Source organism: Falco naumanni, chromosome 1 (assembly GCF_017639655.2).
Source record: "Falco naumanni isolate bFalNau1 chromosome 1, bFalNau1.pat, whole genome shotgun sequence".
Lineage (NCBI taxonomy): Eukaryota > Metazoa > Chordata > Aves > Falconiformes > Falconidae > Falco > Falco naumanni.
The window spans coordinates 107,871,748-107,887,717 of NC_054054.1; the positions used below are offsets into that span (position 1 = coordinate 107,871,748).

At 62.8% G+C, this 15,970-nt stretch overlaps 2 protein-coding genes across 7 annotated transcripts in view; both read right to left on the bottom strand.

Annotated features, from left to right (window-relative positions):
- Window positions 1-57: 57 nt before the first annotated feature.
- Window positions 58-6,690, bottom strand: CORO6 (coronin 6). 5 transcript variants are annotated; one of them, XM_040616824.1, is made up of 11 exons: window positions 4,116-4,422; window positions 3,388-3,510; window positions 2,812-2,941; window positions 2,548-2,729; window positions 2,299-2,418; window positions 1,958-2,077; window positions 1,473-1,577; window positions 1,242-1,387; window positions 1,111-1,168; window positions 795-1,025; window positions 58-684 (listed from the first exon to the last, which is right to left on the bottom strand). In XM_040616824.1, the coding sequence occupies exons 1-11, from the start codon at window positions 4,311-4,313 to the stop codon at window positions 562-564; spliced, it is 1,536 nt and encodes a 511-aa protein (XP_040472758.1). In that variant the 5' UTR covers window positions 4,314-4,422; the 3' UTR covers window positions 58-561. The 5 variants fall into 5 exon arrangements, with proteins under 5 accessions (XP_040472758.1, XP_040472723.1, XP_040472742.1 ...); XM_040616798.1 differs by lacking the exon at window positions 1,958-2,077 and adding an exon at window positions 6,653-6,690 and having other exon boundaries at window positions 61-684; window positions 4,116-4,315; XM_040616789.1 differs by lacking the exon at window positions 2,299-2,418.
- Window positions 6,691-8,733: 2,043 nt separating this feature from the next.
- Window positions 8,734-15,970, bottom strand: part of SSH2 (slingshot protein phosphatase 2) — a 111,263-nt gene continuing 104,026 nt past the window's right edge. For both annotated transcript variants that reach the window (XM_040616836.1, XM_040616843.1), the window contains one exon: window positions 8,734-15,011. In XM_040616836.1, coding sequence (XP_040472770.1) covers window positions 13,041-15,011 — 1,971 coding nt within the window. In that variant the 3' untranslated portion in view covers window positions 8,734-13,040. The remainder of the gene's footprint in view (window positions 15,012-15,970) is intronic.

The following is a 15,970-nucleotide window of genomic DNA, read 5'->3' on the forward strand; positions in this document are numbered from 1 at the left end:
GTCTCTGCCTCTCTCCGCCTGTGCTGGGGCCGTGCGGGCAGCGGGGTGCAGGCAGGGCCCCCCCCCGGCATGGCAGCCCCACGACCCCGGTACCTGCCACACGGCCATGGGCAGCTGCGCCCTTTATTAAAGGGGACCCAGGAGCAAAGAGCTGGTTGGGAGCACCCGCGGAGGGGGGCGATGGGGCAGGGGGAGGCAAGGGGGACGATGGGGGGGGTAGCACCGTACCCAAGCGCATCCTGCCTGGGGAGGTGGCCCAACAGCTCCTCGTCCTGGGAGGATGCTGGTGTCCGGCTTGCAGGTCCCCAGGAGGGATGCTCAGCATCCTGCCCAGCAGGTGGGACCCCCTCGGGTGCTGCAGCAGGGTGCTGGTGTGCCAGGCCACCTCGGGAGAAGGATGCGACCGATGCCAGTGGTGATGGGGGGTCAGGGTCCGACCCCCTCCCTGCAGCCTCGGCTCCTGGGCGAAGAACATGGCTCTGGGCTCCTGCCCTCTGCGGGGACTCGGCTTTAATCCCCGGGAGGGCCGGGGCAGTCCTCGCCCTGCCCGTGGCAGCCGCGCTAGTCCGTGCCGTTGGTGAACTGGCAGAGTTTGTTCTCCAGGTCGGAGATGCGCTTCTCCTGCGCTTGGACCGTCTCCTTCAGGGCACGGATCTCCTCCAGCACCTCCTCCAAGGCTGACTGCTGCAGGGGGGGAGACGCAGGGTCACCAGTGAGCCCCCTCCAGTCCCTCCAACAGCACCCTGGGCAGGGGGACAGCCCCGCTGCAATGCCCCCGTCCCCAAGACACTCACAGAGAAGTCGGGATGGCAGGTGGAGTGGCTGCGGCGGGGGCCTGGGGGGGGCTTATTGTCCAGAATGTTCTTCTTGACCACCTTCAGCTCCCGGTTCTTGACGGGGACGTAGCCGTCGCGCAGCGAGATGAGGATGGGCTCCGCATCCTTCCCCGACAGCCACTCATCCGCCTCCAGGGCCGGTTCGGGGCCCGGCGTGTCAGGGTACAGGTCATCCTGGAAGAGGTCTGACTGCGGGGGCAAGGGAGACCACGGTGAGAGGGAGTGTGTCCCCCCCAGGACCCCCCTCATCTCCCCAAGACGCCCCCGGGCTCACCTTGCGCGGCACCGTCATGACGATGGGCTCGCACTTGCGCTCGTGCAGCTTGAAGAACCTGCATGGGATGGAGGCAGTCAGGCTCTGGCTGCCCCCCTCAGACCCCCAGACCCACCCCCCCAAACTCCCACCTGGCAATTTCACACTTGCTAACGTCCAGCCCACGCTTGGGCATGAAGCCCATGCCCCGCTGCGGCTCCTTGCTGCTGTAGGTGTTCAGGTAGTGCACATAGGGTGCCTCGTCCGTGATCTCAAAGTATCGGATGCTGCTGTCACCCTGTGGGTGTGGAGATGGGTGTCAGCCCGCCCTGGCCACCCCCAGGGACAGGGTGGCACAGGGGGGTGCACCCCAGGGGTGTTACCTTCCCGCAGAGGTAGACGATGCTGGAGTCGGGGTCGTAGAAGGGCAGCAGGACCCCATTGCTCGTGTCCATCTCCTGCAGGGCGATGGGCTCCTCGAAGTTGTTCTGTGGGGATGGAGCAGCGGGGGGTGGGGGGAGTTAGTGGTGGCCCCGAAACCCCCACCCCAGTTAGTCACACACGTTAGCCACGGCACACTGTGGGGACGGGACTCACTCCCCCCCCCAGGATACACAATCCCCCCCGGCACCCCCTGTCCCACTCCTGCTTACCTGCACCATCAGGTGCTCCCCAGCCTGGCTGGCCCCCCCGCCAGTGCTCCCCGCTCCCCCCAGCCCCCTCCCCATGCCCAGCACAGCACAGCACACTTGGGAACTTGGCATCTTTGGGGGAGGGGGGATGCAGCTGCACCCCATCCCTGGGCAGGGGGGGCAGAGGGGCGGGGGGGGCCAAGTTCCCGGGGCAGCACTCCATGCGGCCTCGTTACCGGGTCCCACAAGCCCAGCTCCCGCTGGCTCATCCTGGTAAAGCCCGTGGTAAAGATGAGTCCTTCCCGTGTGAAGATGGCCCGCACGGGCCTCAGCCCTTCGTGGGGGGCAAACCTCTCCTGGGGGAGGGGGAGAGAGTCAGCACGGGGCATGGGAAAGGGGGAAAATGGGGGGGTCCGGGTCCGTCCCCCAAAACAGCCGCTGAGTCCTGCTCCTGGGGAGCGCACGAGGCTCCTGGGGTGCGTGTGCTGCCGGAGAGCGTTCCCGGCATCCCTGGCTCGGCTGAGCTCCGCGGGGTCCCCGGGGCGGCGCTGGCCGGGTGGGAGCTGCTGTCTCGTACCAGGTCCCAGAGGCCCAGCTGCCGCTCGCTCATCTTGCTGAAGCCGGTGGTGAAGATCTTGCCATCGGCCACGAAGATGGCGCGGATGGGGCGGGCGCCGTCGTGCGGTTTGGCTTTCTCCTGCGCCGGCCGTTAGCGGGTTAAAACCAAACACAGAGACGCGGGGGTGCGGGAGGTTAGTAGGGTCAGGAGGCATTCAGGGGGGACCCCGCGGTGGGACGGTGGGGGGGACATGGTGGAGGCACTCACCGCCACGACCTGCTGCTTGCGGGGGTCGATGATGCGGACTTTCTTGTCCTTGCAGGTGGTGACGAGGAGGCTGCCATTGCGGTTCCAGCCCACGTTGTAGATGAGGTCGGTGTGTATGTCGTCCAGTGCCAGCAGCATCTCCCCCGTGCCCACGTTCCAGAGGATCACCAGGTTGTCACAGCCTGCGGAGGACCGATGGAGTAGACACCATCACCCCACATGGATACCCCTGTCCCCCGGGAGGGTGACCCGGGACCCCCTTACCTGCGCTGAGCAGGACGTTGCGGGCGGTGGGGTGCCATGAGATGATGCTCACCCGCTTGGAGTGTCCCTCCAGTGTCACCACCGGCTCCGTGATGTTACGCATGGGGACGTAGTCAGGGATCTGCCACACCTGGGGGGAGGATGGGGAGCAGGGCGTGGGGTGGGGGGGATCACCCCATGTGTGAGCGCTAAGCGGCTGAGGGCCTCCGAGCCAATTAACCTCATCTTTAATCCCAGCTCAGGCTGCGGGGAGGGTGGCGAGGGGATGGTGGCGGCAGCACCTCTGTCCTGGGGTGTATCCCCAGCACTCGGGGTGCTGGTGGGCACAGGGAGGAGGGCACGGCTGGGGTGCAGCCCCCAGCCCCCCAGCTATTCCTGGGTGCTGAGTCGCCGGGACGGGTATATTTAGCACAAACTGCTGCATCATGGAGAGAGCAGCCGCCGCCAGCGCAAACGAATGGCACTGGGGCTAAAAATAGGCCAGTGACACTTCGCAGGCAGCAAAGGGGGGGAGAACGCTCCGCACCGCTCCCCGGCGCCCGCTGCCCCCCTCCCTCCCAGAGTCCAGCCCCTCACCATGATTGTGGTGTCCTCCGAGGCGCTGGCAATGACGTTGTCGTTGTGGGGACACCAGTCGATGTCCAGCACAGGTGCCGTGTGCCCCGTCACCAGCGGGTGGTTCTTGTCCACCCGGCCTGTCTGCAATGCCGAGGTGCTGGGATGAGCCCCCAGCAGTCGGGGGGGACCCTGCCAGGTGTCCCCCAGGCCCCAGCCTGGCCATTGTGTGGAGCTGTGGCACAAGTGGGGATGTGCAGGGGGTCCCGGTGGTGGCCAGAGCTTTGCACCCACCTTGAATGGGGAAACTGAGGCACGGAGTGGGAATGGGGCCCCGTAGGGACACAGAGGGAAATGATGTGCCTTGGGAGAGGTTGTTTTGTGTCCCCTCTGATGGCGAGGAGGGGCTGGGGACCCCCTCCCAGCCCCTTTGACAGGATGGGCAGGGCAGAGACCCACCCCACTGGGATGCTCCCTGGGCACCATGTGTCCCAGGGAATTTGGGCTGGGAAGAAAGCAGTCAGGGGCTTCCCACATCACCTCGGTGGCCCCTGGGATGTCACCCTTCACAGGTGCCGATGATCAAGCCAGGCTGTCCCTGCCCCGAGCCCCCACATGAGGATGGGGATGTTGGGACAATGTTGGGGGGCTCTGGGGCCACAGCAGCCCCCCCCAAAAGCAGAGCCCATCAGCATGTTCCCACACAATACATCCTCGGGGGGGAGGGTGGGCAGGCCCTGGCTGCTCACCTTGGCAAGGGGCAGGACGATGAAGGCCCCCCCGCCACCAGACTCCACGATGATGGCCACAAACTTGGGGTTGACCGCACAGAAGGAGCTGTCGCACGTCACCTTGGAGACTCGGATGTCCTCGTACATCTGGTCGGCCTTCACCGGCTGCCCGAAGACGTGCCGGAACTTGCTCTGGCGCACCACGCGGCGGCTCATGGCTGGGGGGCGCAGGGTCAGGCCACGAACGCCCCCCAGCACAGCATGGAGGGGTTTCGACCCCTCAGGCCTCGTGCTCTGAGAGACCCCCTCCTACCCTGGGCACAGGGGTAAGCCTGGGGGGACAGAGATGGTGGGGGATGAGGGGGCAGGATGGTGCCAGACACAGTCCTGGCCCCGTGGTGGGGACCGGGGGCAGCCCTCGTGCAGGGGCGTGTGGGTGCTGCAAGCGCTGAGGACCGGCATCCTGCGGTCAGAGCCGCTTGACAGCTGGGCAGGGACATGGCCGTGCCATGATGCGCAGCTGTGCCGTGTCCTGCAGCCGTGCTGTGCCCTGTGGCCGTGCCGTGCCCTGCGGCCGTGCCATGATGCGCAGCTGTGCCGTGTCCTGCAGCCGCGCTGGGCCCTGCAGCCCTGCTGTGCCCTGCGGCCATGCCGTGCCCTGTGGCCGTGCTGTGCCCCACAGCTGGCATTGGGGTTGGCACGTGAGCGGCTGCAGTAGAGAAGTGGGGCTGAAGGGGGGTTCGGGGCAGGCACGGAGGTGCCATACACCAGGTCACAGCTCGTCCCTTCGTGCCCCATCCTGCATCGGTGGCCTGAGGTCACCTGGCTGGACCCAGCACCCAGGACGGAGGCTGTGCCTCCAGCATTGCACAGCCCCCCGCAGGCCCCCAACCCACTTGCTTGGCACTGACCCTGGGGAGGGCTGGAGCTGGCCCAGCCACGCAGCCCCATGGGCACGCTGGGCTGCAGAGGAGCCCCCCGGGGGGTCCCCAGCCCTCAGCCACAGCTGGGCACACTGCCCACAACCACCCATCTCTGTCCCGAGCCTGCCCTGCTCCTGGGACCTGCCTGGGGGGCACTGAGCCCCTCAGCACCCCAAACCCCCCTGGCTGGAGCCCTGCAGCACCCACGAGCCACTGACCGCCCCAGGGACACCCTGTGCTCTGCTGGGGCCTCAGCCATGGCCAGGGGCTGTCCCCAGCCCCCAAGCACAGGCTTGCGGGGCCGGTGTGGGCACTGTTAGGGGCACATCGGCCCCTTTGCGTCCCGGCCGGTGGCTTTTGGCCAGGGGTCCCCACGGCCCTTGAGCATCCTCCCCAGCCTGGCACAACAGGTGTGGGCTGGAGCGGGGCGCCAAGGGGGCCTGAACCCCTGCTGCCCAGCAGGGCTGGGTGCCGGCACCACTGCTGTCACCCCCCTGGCCCTGGGCACGGCTGGGGAGAGCGAGTGGGCTCCGTGGGGATGCCCTCCAGGTGTTTTGCAGCACCTCATCCATTGCCAGTGGGAGCAGAGCTGGGGGTGCAGTCTTGCAGGGGAGGGGGCGATGGCCTGGCCGGCTGGGCAGAGTGCATGCGGGGTGCAGGCAGGGTGCAGGCAGGGTGCGGGATGCAGGAAAGGTGCAGGCAGAGTTGAGCAGAGTGCTAGCAGTGTGTAGGGTGCAGGGTGGGCTGGGTGGGGTGCAGGCGGGGTGCAGAGTTGGACAGGGTACAGGCAGGGCTGATGGGGTGCAGGCAGAGCTCTGGAGGGGTGCTAGACGGGCGCAGGCAGGGCTGAACGGGGCACAGGCAGGGCTGAACGGGGTGCAGGCAGGGTACAGGCAGGGACCAGCACAGACCAGCACAGGGGACCTTGCAAGCAGGGTGCTAGTGGTCTACAGGCAGGGTGCTAACAGGCTGCAGGCATGACAGCTGGATGGGGCGCAGGCATGATACAGGCAGGGTGCAGGTGAGGTCGGAGGGGTGCAGGCAGGGTTGAGGGGTGCTAGTAGCATGCAGGTGGGGTGCAGATGGGGTGTGGGTGGGGTCCAAGCGGGGTTGAGGGGTGCTAGCGGCATGCAGGCAGGGTCAGGCAGGGTACAGGCAAGGTGCTAACAGCATGCAGGTGGGGTGCAGCGGGGTACAGGCAGGGTGCTAGAAGCATGCAGGCAGGGTTGAGAGGTGCTAGCAGCGTGCAGGCGGGGTACAGGTGGGGTCGGAGGGGTGCTAGCAGCACGCAGGCAGGGTGCTGGCAGGGTCGGTGGGGTGCTAGCAGGGGGCAGGCGGGGTGCTGGCAGCAGGCAGGCGGGGTCAGGCGGGGAACGGGCGTGATACAGGCAGGGCGCAGGCCAGATGCAGGGCAGGGTACGGGCCGGACAGCCCCGCGCCCCGCTGCCCGGCCGTGCCATTACGTTGCCACAATTGAATCCGCAGCGGCTGCTCCGGAACGACCAGAGGTCACTTTCCAAATATAGCCGCCTCCTGCGGGCGGCGGGCCGGGGCCGGGGGCTGGGGACCCACCGCCCGCCGCCCTCCCCGCCCCCGGCCCCGGCCCCGGGCCGCCCGCGCTCCCGCTCCCACCTGCGCTCCGCGGTGCTGCGCGCCCAGCGCTGCGCTGCGCCCCGCTCGGCTCCGCCCGGCTCGGCCCGGCCCCGCTGCGCTCCCCGCCGCCCGGCCCGGCTCGGCCCGGCCCGGCCCCGCTCGGCTCCGCTCCGCCCGGCGCGGCTGGGCTCGGCACCGCGCAGCGCCGCTGCCGCAGAGAACAGCTGAGCCGAGCCGGGCGCCGGGGCCGGCACAGCCCCCCCGCGGCGGGCACCGGGAGAAGGGGGGGCCCGGCCCGGCCCCGCCTGCCCCCGCACCCTGCCCGGCCCCCCGGCCCGGCCCCCGCCCCCGGCGCTGCCCGCAGGGATGGGGTCGGCGCTGGCAGGGCCCTGGCTCCCTCCCCGTAAGCGGGGGGTCGAGGCTGCCCGCAGCCCCCCTCCCCACGGCCCCGCGCTGGGGGGGCAGGAGCAGCCCCTCCGCCCCCTGCCGCCGGGCAGCGGCTTCCTACAGCACCGGGCAGAGCCGGGGGGAGGGTCAGTCCTCAGCCCACACCACCCCCCACCCCCCCCCCGGGGCTCTGCCCGGGGCTGGGGACTGCGACCCTGCGCTGGTTCCCCCCCCACCCCGGGGCCAGCCCAGCCCCACGGAGACCACGGCCGCTGGGGTGTTACTGGGGGGCACCACGGGATGTTAGAGGGGGCTCCCGGGGGTGCTGGGGATGTACCGGGGGGCACCATGGGGTGCAGGGGGGGCTCCCAGGGGTCATGGGGATGCACCGGGGGGGCACCATGGGGCACAGAAGGGGCTCCCGGGGGCTGGCCCCGGGGTTCCCACACCCACGGCACCCCCAGGGCTCCCTTTCCCCTCTCCCCCCGGAGCAGGGGGGCTGCACACCCGGGGGGTGAGCCCACACCAGCGGCGCCCCGCGCAGCGGGATGGGCACGGCCCGTTCCGGGGGCGGGTTTGGGGCTCGCAGAGCCCGGCCCCGCGGGGATGCCCTGGCCCGGGGGCATTAAGGGATCGTGGGGCTCGGGGACCGGCGGGAGGGGAGCTGCGGTTCCTGGAAAGGCAGCAGAGCCCTGGACCCTACAAGGGCACCGCGCGGAGCCAGGCGAGCATTGGCTGAGCCGGGCAGGAGGGGGCAGCTCCAAAACGGCAGGGAAAAGGTGACATCCCCGCTTGGCTGGCCAAAGGGGCGGCAGGGAGGGAGGGGGCTGCAGAGGCACCCCCCTGCCTGCCCCGTCCCACCGCGGCCGGGGCTCACTCTGCCCTCGGCACTCGGGGATGGAGCGAGCCCCGTGTCCCATGTCCCCAGTTCCAAGCCACATCCCCAGCAAGTGGAGGAGAGGCCCTGGGAAGCCCTTCCCCATCGTGGTGCTGGGGGGAGCGGGAAGGGACGGGGCACCCCAGGGGCACTGCCACCCCCGTCATGCCCCGCACCCCTGGGCCCCCATCCCTGGGCGCTGCACCCCTGGTGCCTGCTCAGCCCCAGCCCCGCGGGAAGCTTTGTGCAGGGATGGCGAGGCTGAGCTGTGGGGATTTGGCTCCCTCCGTACCCCCTGCTCACAGCCAGGCCAGAGGAAGCCCGCAGAGACCCCTGCGCCACGCTGCCTGCCCCGCTGGGACACGAGGAGCAGGAGCAGCTCACCCAGGATGGGCTGCTTCCCGGCACAGAGCTGCCTGGGCTGTGGCTATTCGGTGCTTGGGTTTGGCTCGGCTCCTTGGCTGGCCATGGTGGGTCTGCTCCAGGGTCTAGCTAAAACCTCACGTCCCGCTTGGAGCTAAAGCCCCAGGACCCTCCCCACAGCTCCTCTGTGGCAGTGCAGCAAGGGCACCCGCAGCATCCCAAGCAGCTTTATGTATGCAGCCCCCGGCATTTTCCCTGCGACTGCAGCGGGATCTGGAAGAGCATCGTTCTTGGTAGCACCGGCTCCGCAGCCCCTGTACAGATGCCTTGGGACAGGATGGGTCCATCTGTCCTTCTGGCAGGGGACGTGAGTGTGAGTGAGCGACCCCGCTCTGGCTGCCCACATCCCCGCTGCTGCTCTGCGCTCCGGCAGAAGCACAGACCATGCATCGCCCCCAGCCCCACGCCCAACACAGGAGGCAGCACGCCCAGGTCATCTTCAAAATAAAACTTTATTCATTCGGTAACAAGAACATTGAATCTGCACATCAGTGCACAAGTTCACATTTAAAAACAGCTGAGCACATCGGTCATAAAGTCTTTAGGGGGAAAGGGGACGATCCCAGCCACCGTGGAAGATCCAGGAGGGGCAGCCAGAAGCGCTCCCCTCCCCGGTTTGCAACTCCACCGCCGGCCGTCCCGAGGGCTGCCCGGCCCTGGGGCAACCCCTACAAGCCAGCGCAAGGACACCGCATCTCCATCAAGGAAAATAAAAAGGCACTGGCACCTTCTTTTGTGCCAACAGAGATGTCTGCAGAGCGGGCGGGCTGTTAGCACCTCTGGTGGCACTGCCGGAGGGGAGCCCCCTGCCCAGCCTGGACCCCACTTGTGCCAGGCCGGTGCCTGCCTCTGCCCCACGCCAGCACGGGCTTGGGGGGTCCCTCCCTTAGGGAGATATGCGGGGGTCTGTGTGGAGCTAGGACCAGATTAAGGCAGGACGTACTGTGACAGGAGCAGGCGACCTGCGGCAGGTATGGCTTCCTCCTGCCCCCCGGCTGGGAGAGCTGCGAGGCTCCTGGAGCCTCCCGGCAGGTGCCCATGGCAATTCCCAGCAGCTCGCTCCTTCCAGGAGGTCCCAGGGGCAGCCAGAGCTGGGGTGGGCTACCTTCCACCAGGCCTCTGCTGGCAGAGGGGCACAGAGCCAATCCCTGCTCCGTTTAACATCCAAGTGAGCCAGAAGCGGTGTCACTGCCTGCCCCTCCTGCCACCCGCTGGGACCGTGCCCCCAGGAAAGGGCCGAAGGGGGGGAGATTTGTACATGTCACAACTTCTCAAGCAGACCGGACACACGCACACACACGCACACACACACCATCGAGTGCAACAGAACGCAGTGTAAAAACCAGTTTCACGCACACGCTATCCGTTTGTGCAAGGCTCACACGTTACAGTACAGCCGGAGATGGGGCGGGCGAGGGGGAGGCGATGGCTGAGATATTGTACAAGAGTCAATGTAAACAATAAAGCGTCCTCCGAGAGGGCTTTGCAAGAGACCAAAAGAACAATTGTTTTGTACAAAAATGCCCTTAAAACAACATGTTTCTCCTAAACCCCTTCTCTCAGCGAGGCTTGTCAGCTGCTGAGCACCCTGGGGGTGCTGCTCCTTCCATCCGGGGAAGGTGCTGCACCCCGCAGTGCTCAGTGGGCCACAGGAACCAGCCACCACCCACCCACCCGTGAGCCACCAGCATGGAGAAGGGACAACTGTCCCCGGGCAGAGACCTCTGGATGCCAGGGGCTCAGTGGCTTCGTTGCCCAGACACTGGCTGAGGAGGAGCCGGGGTCCCTGGAGAGCTGCACGTGACGTGCCCCTCCAGCCCCTTCCCTCCAGCCATCCCAGAGCCTCCAGACCTCCGAGGCCTTCGTAACTCCGCAAGAGAACCACCTTCCCCAACTCCCTCCGCCCGTCCACAGGCTTCACAGAGAAAAACACCGTTGTGCTGGGCCAGAGCCGAGGACAAGGGGACAGCAAAGCACCTCCCTGCGACAGCCCTTTGCCCTTTCGCCGCCCTCCCCAGCTGAAGCACCCCGACAGCAGCAGAGTATTGGAAAGAAGCAGCATTTCTGGGCTGCATGGAAGAGCCTTCCTATAGCGCAGATCTCCTGAGATACAGCTGGGCAAAGAAACCCTATCCTCTTCTCCTCCCCCCTTCCCACGGGAAGGAATTATACACAGGGCTTTTCCCCTCCCAAGCAGATCCTTGTCACCAGGTCACAGTGCCAGCCAGGCACACTCACTTCAATGCCAGGCAGGTTTGGTGGCACCCCATCCCTTCCACCTGTGGAGGGGTAGGCAGACATGGCCTTGGGGTCGGGAATGGTGGCAGCAGGGTCTGGTGAGGTTTGTGGGGGAGGCAAGGACTGAGACCGTCCTTCACAAGATGACATGAGCCACTTGGCCTTTCCGTGCTGCCCGCCCAGCTCTGAAGCCAGCTGGAGTGGGCTAGGAGAAGCCAAATGTCTTTCAGTGTCCCGAAGAAGTATCTGATCTCCTGGGCCAGGGACTTGGGTGACTGAAACGGCCTGGGATGACACGCTATTTGAGCCAGGACAGGGCCCTGCCGGGCTACTTCGGGCTAGGCTCCAGCCTGCCACTAGCACAGGTGACAGCCCCCCAGCGCAGCTCCAGCTCCTTGGGAAGGGAGGGATGAAGCGCACGCTGCTGCTGGAGGATCCCTGGGAGCTGGGGGAGGACAGCGAGGTGGGATCTACCTTGCAAATTGTTAGGCTCTCCTCTGCTGCTGGCAAGCTGGGGGCTAGCGACACCCCTTCCCCAGGGCAGATGCATGCTGCTTCCCAATACTCCCCCATGCTCTGGTGCTGCGCGCTCCTCTCCGGCTCAAGATGAGCTTGTCCCATCGGAGCCTGCAAGGCTCTGCAGCATCAGTGCTGCTTTCTAGGCATGGCCTTGTCTGCTGCTCCTCCCACACCACATCCTCTCCATGCTGGGCTTTCAGCAGCTGGAGCCATTCTGCATCTTCTGCTTCGCTCCTCCCTGGAGGGCAGGTCTGGGCCAGAGCCAAGCACCAGCTCAGACTGGCTCTTCTGCCACAGACCTGCCACGGGACTGCAGACAGGACACCCAGAGCTCTCCTGCCACGGCCAAGTGCCTTCTTCTCTGCTCCTACAGCACACGTACAATTTGCTGATACACACAGCTGCAAATGAGGAGCTTTGCTTTAGCCAAACTGCTCGGAAACCGTAAAATAATTTGCTGAAATTTGGAGCAGCCCCTTCCAATGCAGGTTCTCCGGGGAAGCAAGAACCTGCAGAATGGCTCAGAGCAGCCGATGGCCTTCCATGTCCGACTGGCACTGCTGACAGCCAGCTTCAAGTGGGCAGATACCCACAGCGGGGTAACAGGGGTTCACACAGGACTGGAGGAGAAGGAACACATTTGGCAAAGGCTGGCATCAAGGCTCACTTTTGGAAAGGGAAGACAGCTTACGAAGTCAAACCCACTCCCATTTCCGTGCAGATTACAATGAACAGCACTGAGTTTGAGTAAGGTGGTTTTGTTTTCCAGTTTACAGAATGCAGTCTTGCCCTTTTTTAAAAAAAAAAACATAGAAACGACAAAAAAAAAATCTATATAAATACCATATATACAATTTAGGCAAAAAAAAAAAAAAAAGAAAAAAAAGAAAAGACTTCCAGAAAAGATCTTCCCTCTGGGTTGAGTGTTAGGAGTGACAGCAGAGAGGACAAAGCTTTGCATTCCACAGGGGCAATGTGTCATGTAACAATTACAACAGCCTCTAGGTTCAGGAGCGACCAGAAGTTCCTGTGAGTGTGGCAGAGGGGAGAGGAAGACTCAGGCAGCACGAGACGAGAACAGCTTTGGGGCAGAGGGGAGGCAGCAGGAGGGCAGAGGACAGATGATATGGCCATGAACTTGGAAGGCCCACAGCAGTATTCAAGTAATGGGAGGGTTAAAACCCTAATGAGGCGTTTGTTTTAAAAGAACACTCTGGCTTTGGGGGCTTCTCCTCCTCTCACCCGTATGTCCAGGGCAGCCGAGGAGAAGCGAGCTGGGCAGCTCGTGGAGGAGCTCTGCTCCACTTCACCAAAACGTGGGGGGCTCTGCGTGACCCACTCCAGGAGGGGAGCGCTGATCTCGGTGCCAGGCTGCCCGGGGTTTTCCGAGCCCATCCATCAGGAGGATTTACCCCTTTGTGCTCCTTTCGGGGATGCACCAGCCAAACTGAGCCCAGGGGGTTTGTCCTGAAGCAGCTTTGTGAGTGATCTGCTAGCATCATACAGTTCCAGTTTGCAGAAATAAAAGAAAGCCCAAAAAAAGGGACCTTGCCACAGCCTTCATGTTTATAGGGGCTCTCACCCCAACAACTGCCCAGCACCCTTTCAAGGCATGGGGAAAATTCAAGTTAGAAGCTAGGATCTGGTTCTAAGCAAAACTCCTTGCCGAAGCAAGCCAACATCAATTTTTGCATCATAAAGGTGTTCTTTTAAAACAAACTTAACAAAAAAACCCCAACATTTGAGGTTATCTGAGTTGAAAAAAAAAAAACAAAAAACCAAAAACAACAACAAACCAAAACAGTCCTGCAGTCAGAGTCACACACAGAAGAACCAACCCACACCTACATGCGCCAGGAACAGTAAAATGACAATATATATAAAATTAACCAATAAAGTGCATGTTCCTTATATTACACCTGCCCCTTGTGTGAACGCAACACCACGGGTTCTCGGTAAGAAATCACAGCTGAGGGCTCAGGATCACATAGTATTGTAGAGGGGATTGGTTGTCCGCTTTTTATCATTGGTCTTTTTGAGCCTCCTCAGAGGGTGAGTTCTCCCGTGCTGCTGCCGGGGTGCAACAGCCAGACCACGAGCCAGAGACAAGGAGTCCAGGACCTGCACCTGGAGCAGCGGGGGACTCTCCTCGGAGCTAGTCCACGTCGGATCCGTGCCGGAAAACAAACTCTGCTGGCTGGAGCCGCACTCTTTGGCGTACTGAGCTAGCGGCCTCTCCACCGGTTTGCTCTGGGCAATGCACTCGGCTGTTCTGAGCTGTTCCACAAAATGCTTAGCGGGCTCCGGGGAGGAAAGGCGATGCTTTCCGCACGCGCTTTCCGAGCCCCTCTCCAAACTCCCCTCGCGAAAGCCTCGACTGAGGGCAACGCAGGTGAGAAGCACCGGGTTGGCATCAGAAGAGGCCGATTCCCTCTCGGATAAGTCGTCCTTGGAGAGGTCCAGGCAGTCCAGTTTGGCCAAAGATGCCGAGCGTTTCATGTGGGAGGGTGTGGTGAGCCCCGCGTGCCGGATCCGAGCCTCTATTTCCTTCGCTCGCTGCTTGACCAGCCCGGGGCTGTTGCTGCGCTCCTCCACGCTGCGGCTACTGGAGCTGTGAGGGAGGCCGTAACACAAGAAAGAGATGTCCACAAGGTCCATGTTTTCAGCACATTGGCTGGTGAAGTCCTTGCCGCTCAGCTGCCTCGAGGTGCCAGCACCACCCCTGCAGAGAGGCTTGGGTTCGTCCCTGAATGGGAGAGTCGCGTCTCCCTCAACGCCACATGGTGTGACCGGCTCATCGTCTGTACCCGTGCTCTGCTCTGTGACACCTTCCAGGTGAATTACGTAGGGGTAAGAAGAGCGATCCAGGCTGGCTGAAGGTGTGGAGGTCACCTGGGCAGAGGGAGAAGCAGCACCGAGGTGAACAGATAACCCAGCACCCTCCTTGCTGGGGCTGCCCGCAGTGGAGGTGGCCTGCTTGTGTACCGCGTGCTCCGGCAGCGAGAGATTTACCAGCGTCAGAGCTCGGAGACAGGTTGGTGCCTTCTCTGAGCACAATGAAGGGTTCAAGTTTTCATCTAAAGACGGGATGGCTGTGGCCAGCCCGCTCTGCTCACAGCTTGCATCGGGGCGCTCTGCAGATTTGACCGGGGGAGCATATTCAATGATTTCGATTCTCTTTGCGGGGAGGGAGGGCAGGGATGGCTCCTCTGTCCCATCAAATGACACCACTGTCCTGCACTCTTGTGCCATTCCTCCCTGCTCTGGGCTGGGCTCTGCAGGTGAGGACTCGAGTGCAGGGGAGGCAAGGGGTGCAGGCAGCCCTGCCCCAGGAGGCGGCAGCAGCTCCTCAGTGCCTGGACCCTGCACCTTGTCACCCTCCGGAGCCAGCTCCAGGGGCAGCTCCTCGCTCTTCCCCCGCAGCAGGAGCTCGGCAGCGGGAGAGTCATTTCTGGAGTTCTTGCGGGTGGGTAAGACACAGACTGGGGACGCATGCTGGTGCTCCTGCTCCTGTCTCAAGCGCTCCTCGAACTCCAGGGTGGCTCGCCGGACAGAGCCGGGGCACCACTTGGGCTTGGGGTTGATGGAGCCGTGAGACTCTTGCTGCTCCCCCCCTGGGCTGCCTTCCTCCAGATCTGATTTACCAGAAGCTGCCTGCAGGGAGGGGGCAGCTTCTTGCTCAGCTTGTAGAAGGTCCTTCTCCTTTTCCTGGTGTCCAGCACTGGCTCCTTCACTCTGTTCCACCTTTTCAGATGCCCAAATGGCCTCCACTGGCAGGTCATGCACCGTGTTCCTCTTTGGTGTCTGGGCGAGGTTGGCCGAACCCTCTTTCTGCTGGGCTGGTCCTGCTCCCTGGTTGATTGACTCAATCTCTGTGATAATTTCCTTCACAGAAATGGCATTTTCCGAGTGGGATCTCGTGAGATGGCCTGTGCTAGGCAGCTCGGGGACCTCCTGCAACACAGAAACAGGAGAATTACAAAGTGGATCAGCTGCGCTGACAGACAGCAAAGAGCAGCAGCTTAAAGGAAACGGGGTTGCATGTCCCCAGAGGAACAAAAGGCGCACGTGCCAGTGTGTGGGGATACATCACAATTGCTGTGATCACCACCGTAGAAGCATTACTGTCTCTGGCACTGCATTTAACATATTCCAGGCTGGAATTTCACCTAGACTTGAGATTTAAGAACTTCTGTTTAATTGCCATGAATTCCAAGCGAAATGTACCTTTTTTAAAAAAATAAAGTTATTTTAAGTTCAGTTCACAACAACAACAACTTAATGCTGCTAGAAGTGCAGTTTTGAACTGAATACATGAACGATTCTGCTCACGTATTGGAGCAAAGAGAAGTACAGCATAAAGAATGACCAAGTGCTGAAATGCTCTGGTTTCCCAGAGGAAAATGGCCAGAGAGGCTCCCCATCCACACACTCTTTTTGCCAAATCACTGGAGAGCGCCTTAGCCTATTATATTTGGAAGAGCCTTATTGCCTCACATGGAGATGGAAAAGATTCAAGCAATGCAGTGTGGAATTTAAATAAGAGGCTCTCAGAAAATGATGGCCCTGGACATCATCAATCCCTGTGAGAGTCCTCAAGGGTGGAAAGCAATTATAAAAGAAAGGTACCTTGGTTCAGAGGTTACTACATTTTGTCAGGAACAGCTCTCTAGCCAGGAGAGAAGTGAGCCATGACATGCCTGATCCCATCACCCCAGGCCTTCCTCCAGCAGTGGAAACTCTATGTCTGCCTTGATTTACTATCCCAGTGCTGGTGCTTCCCAACCAGGGAAAGGTGCCAGTTTTGTCCCATTCTTTGATGGATCTCTCAAGTCAGATAAATATCTGCACAGGTTCAGGATGCTGGCTGGCCTCAGCTGTTGAGGGTTCAGCTGCATTTGGGTCAGGTCCCA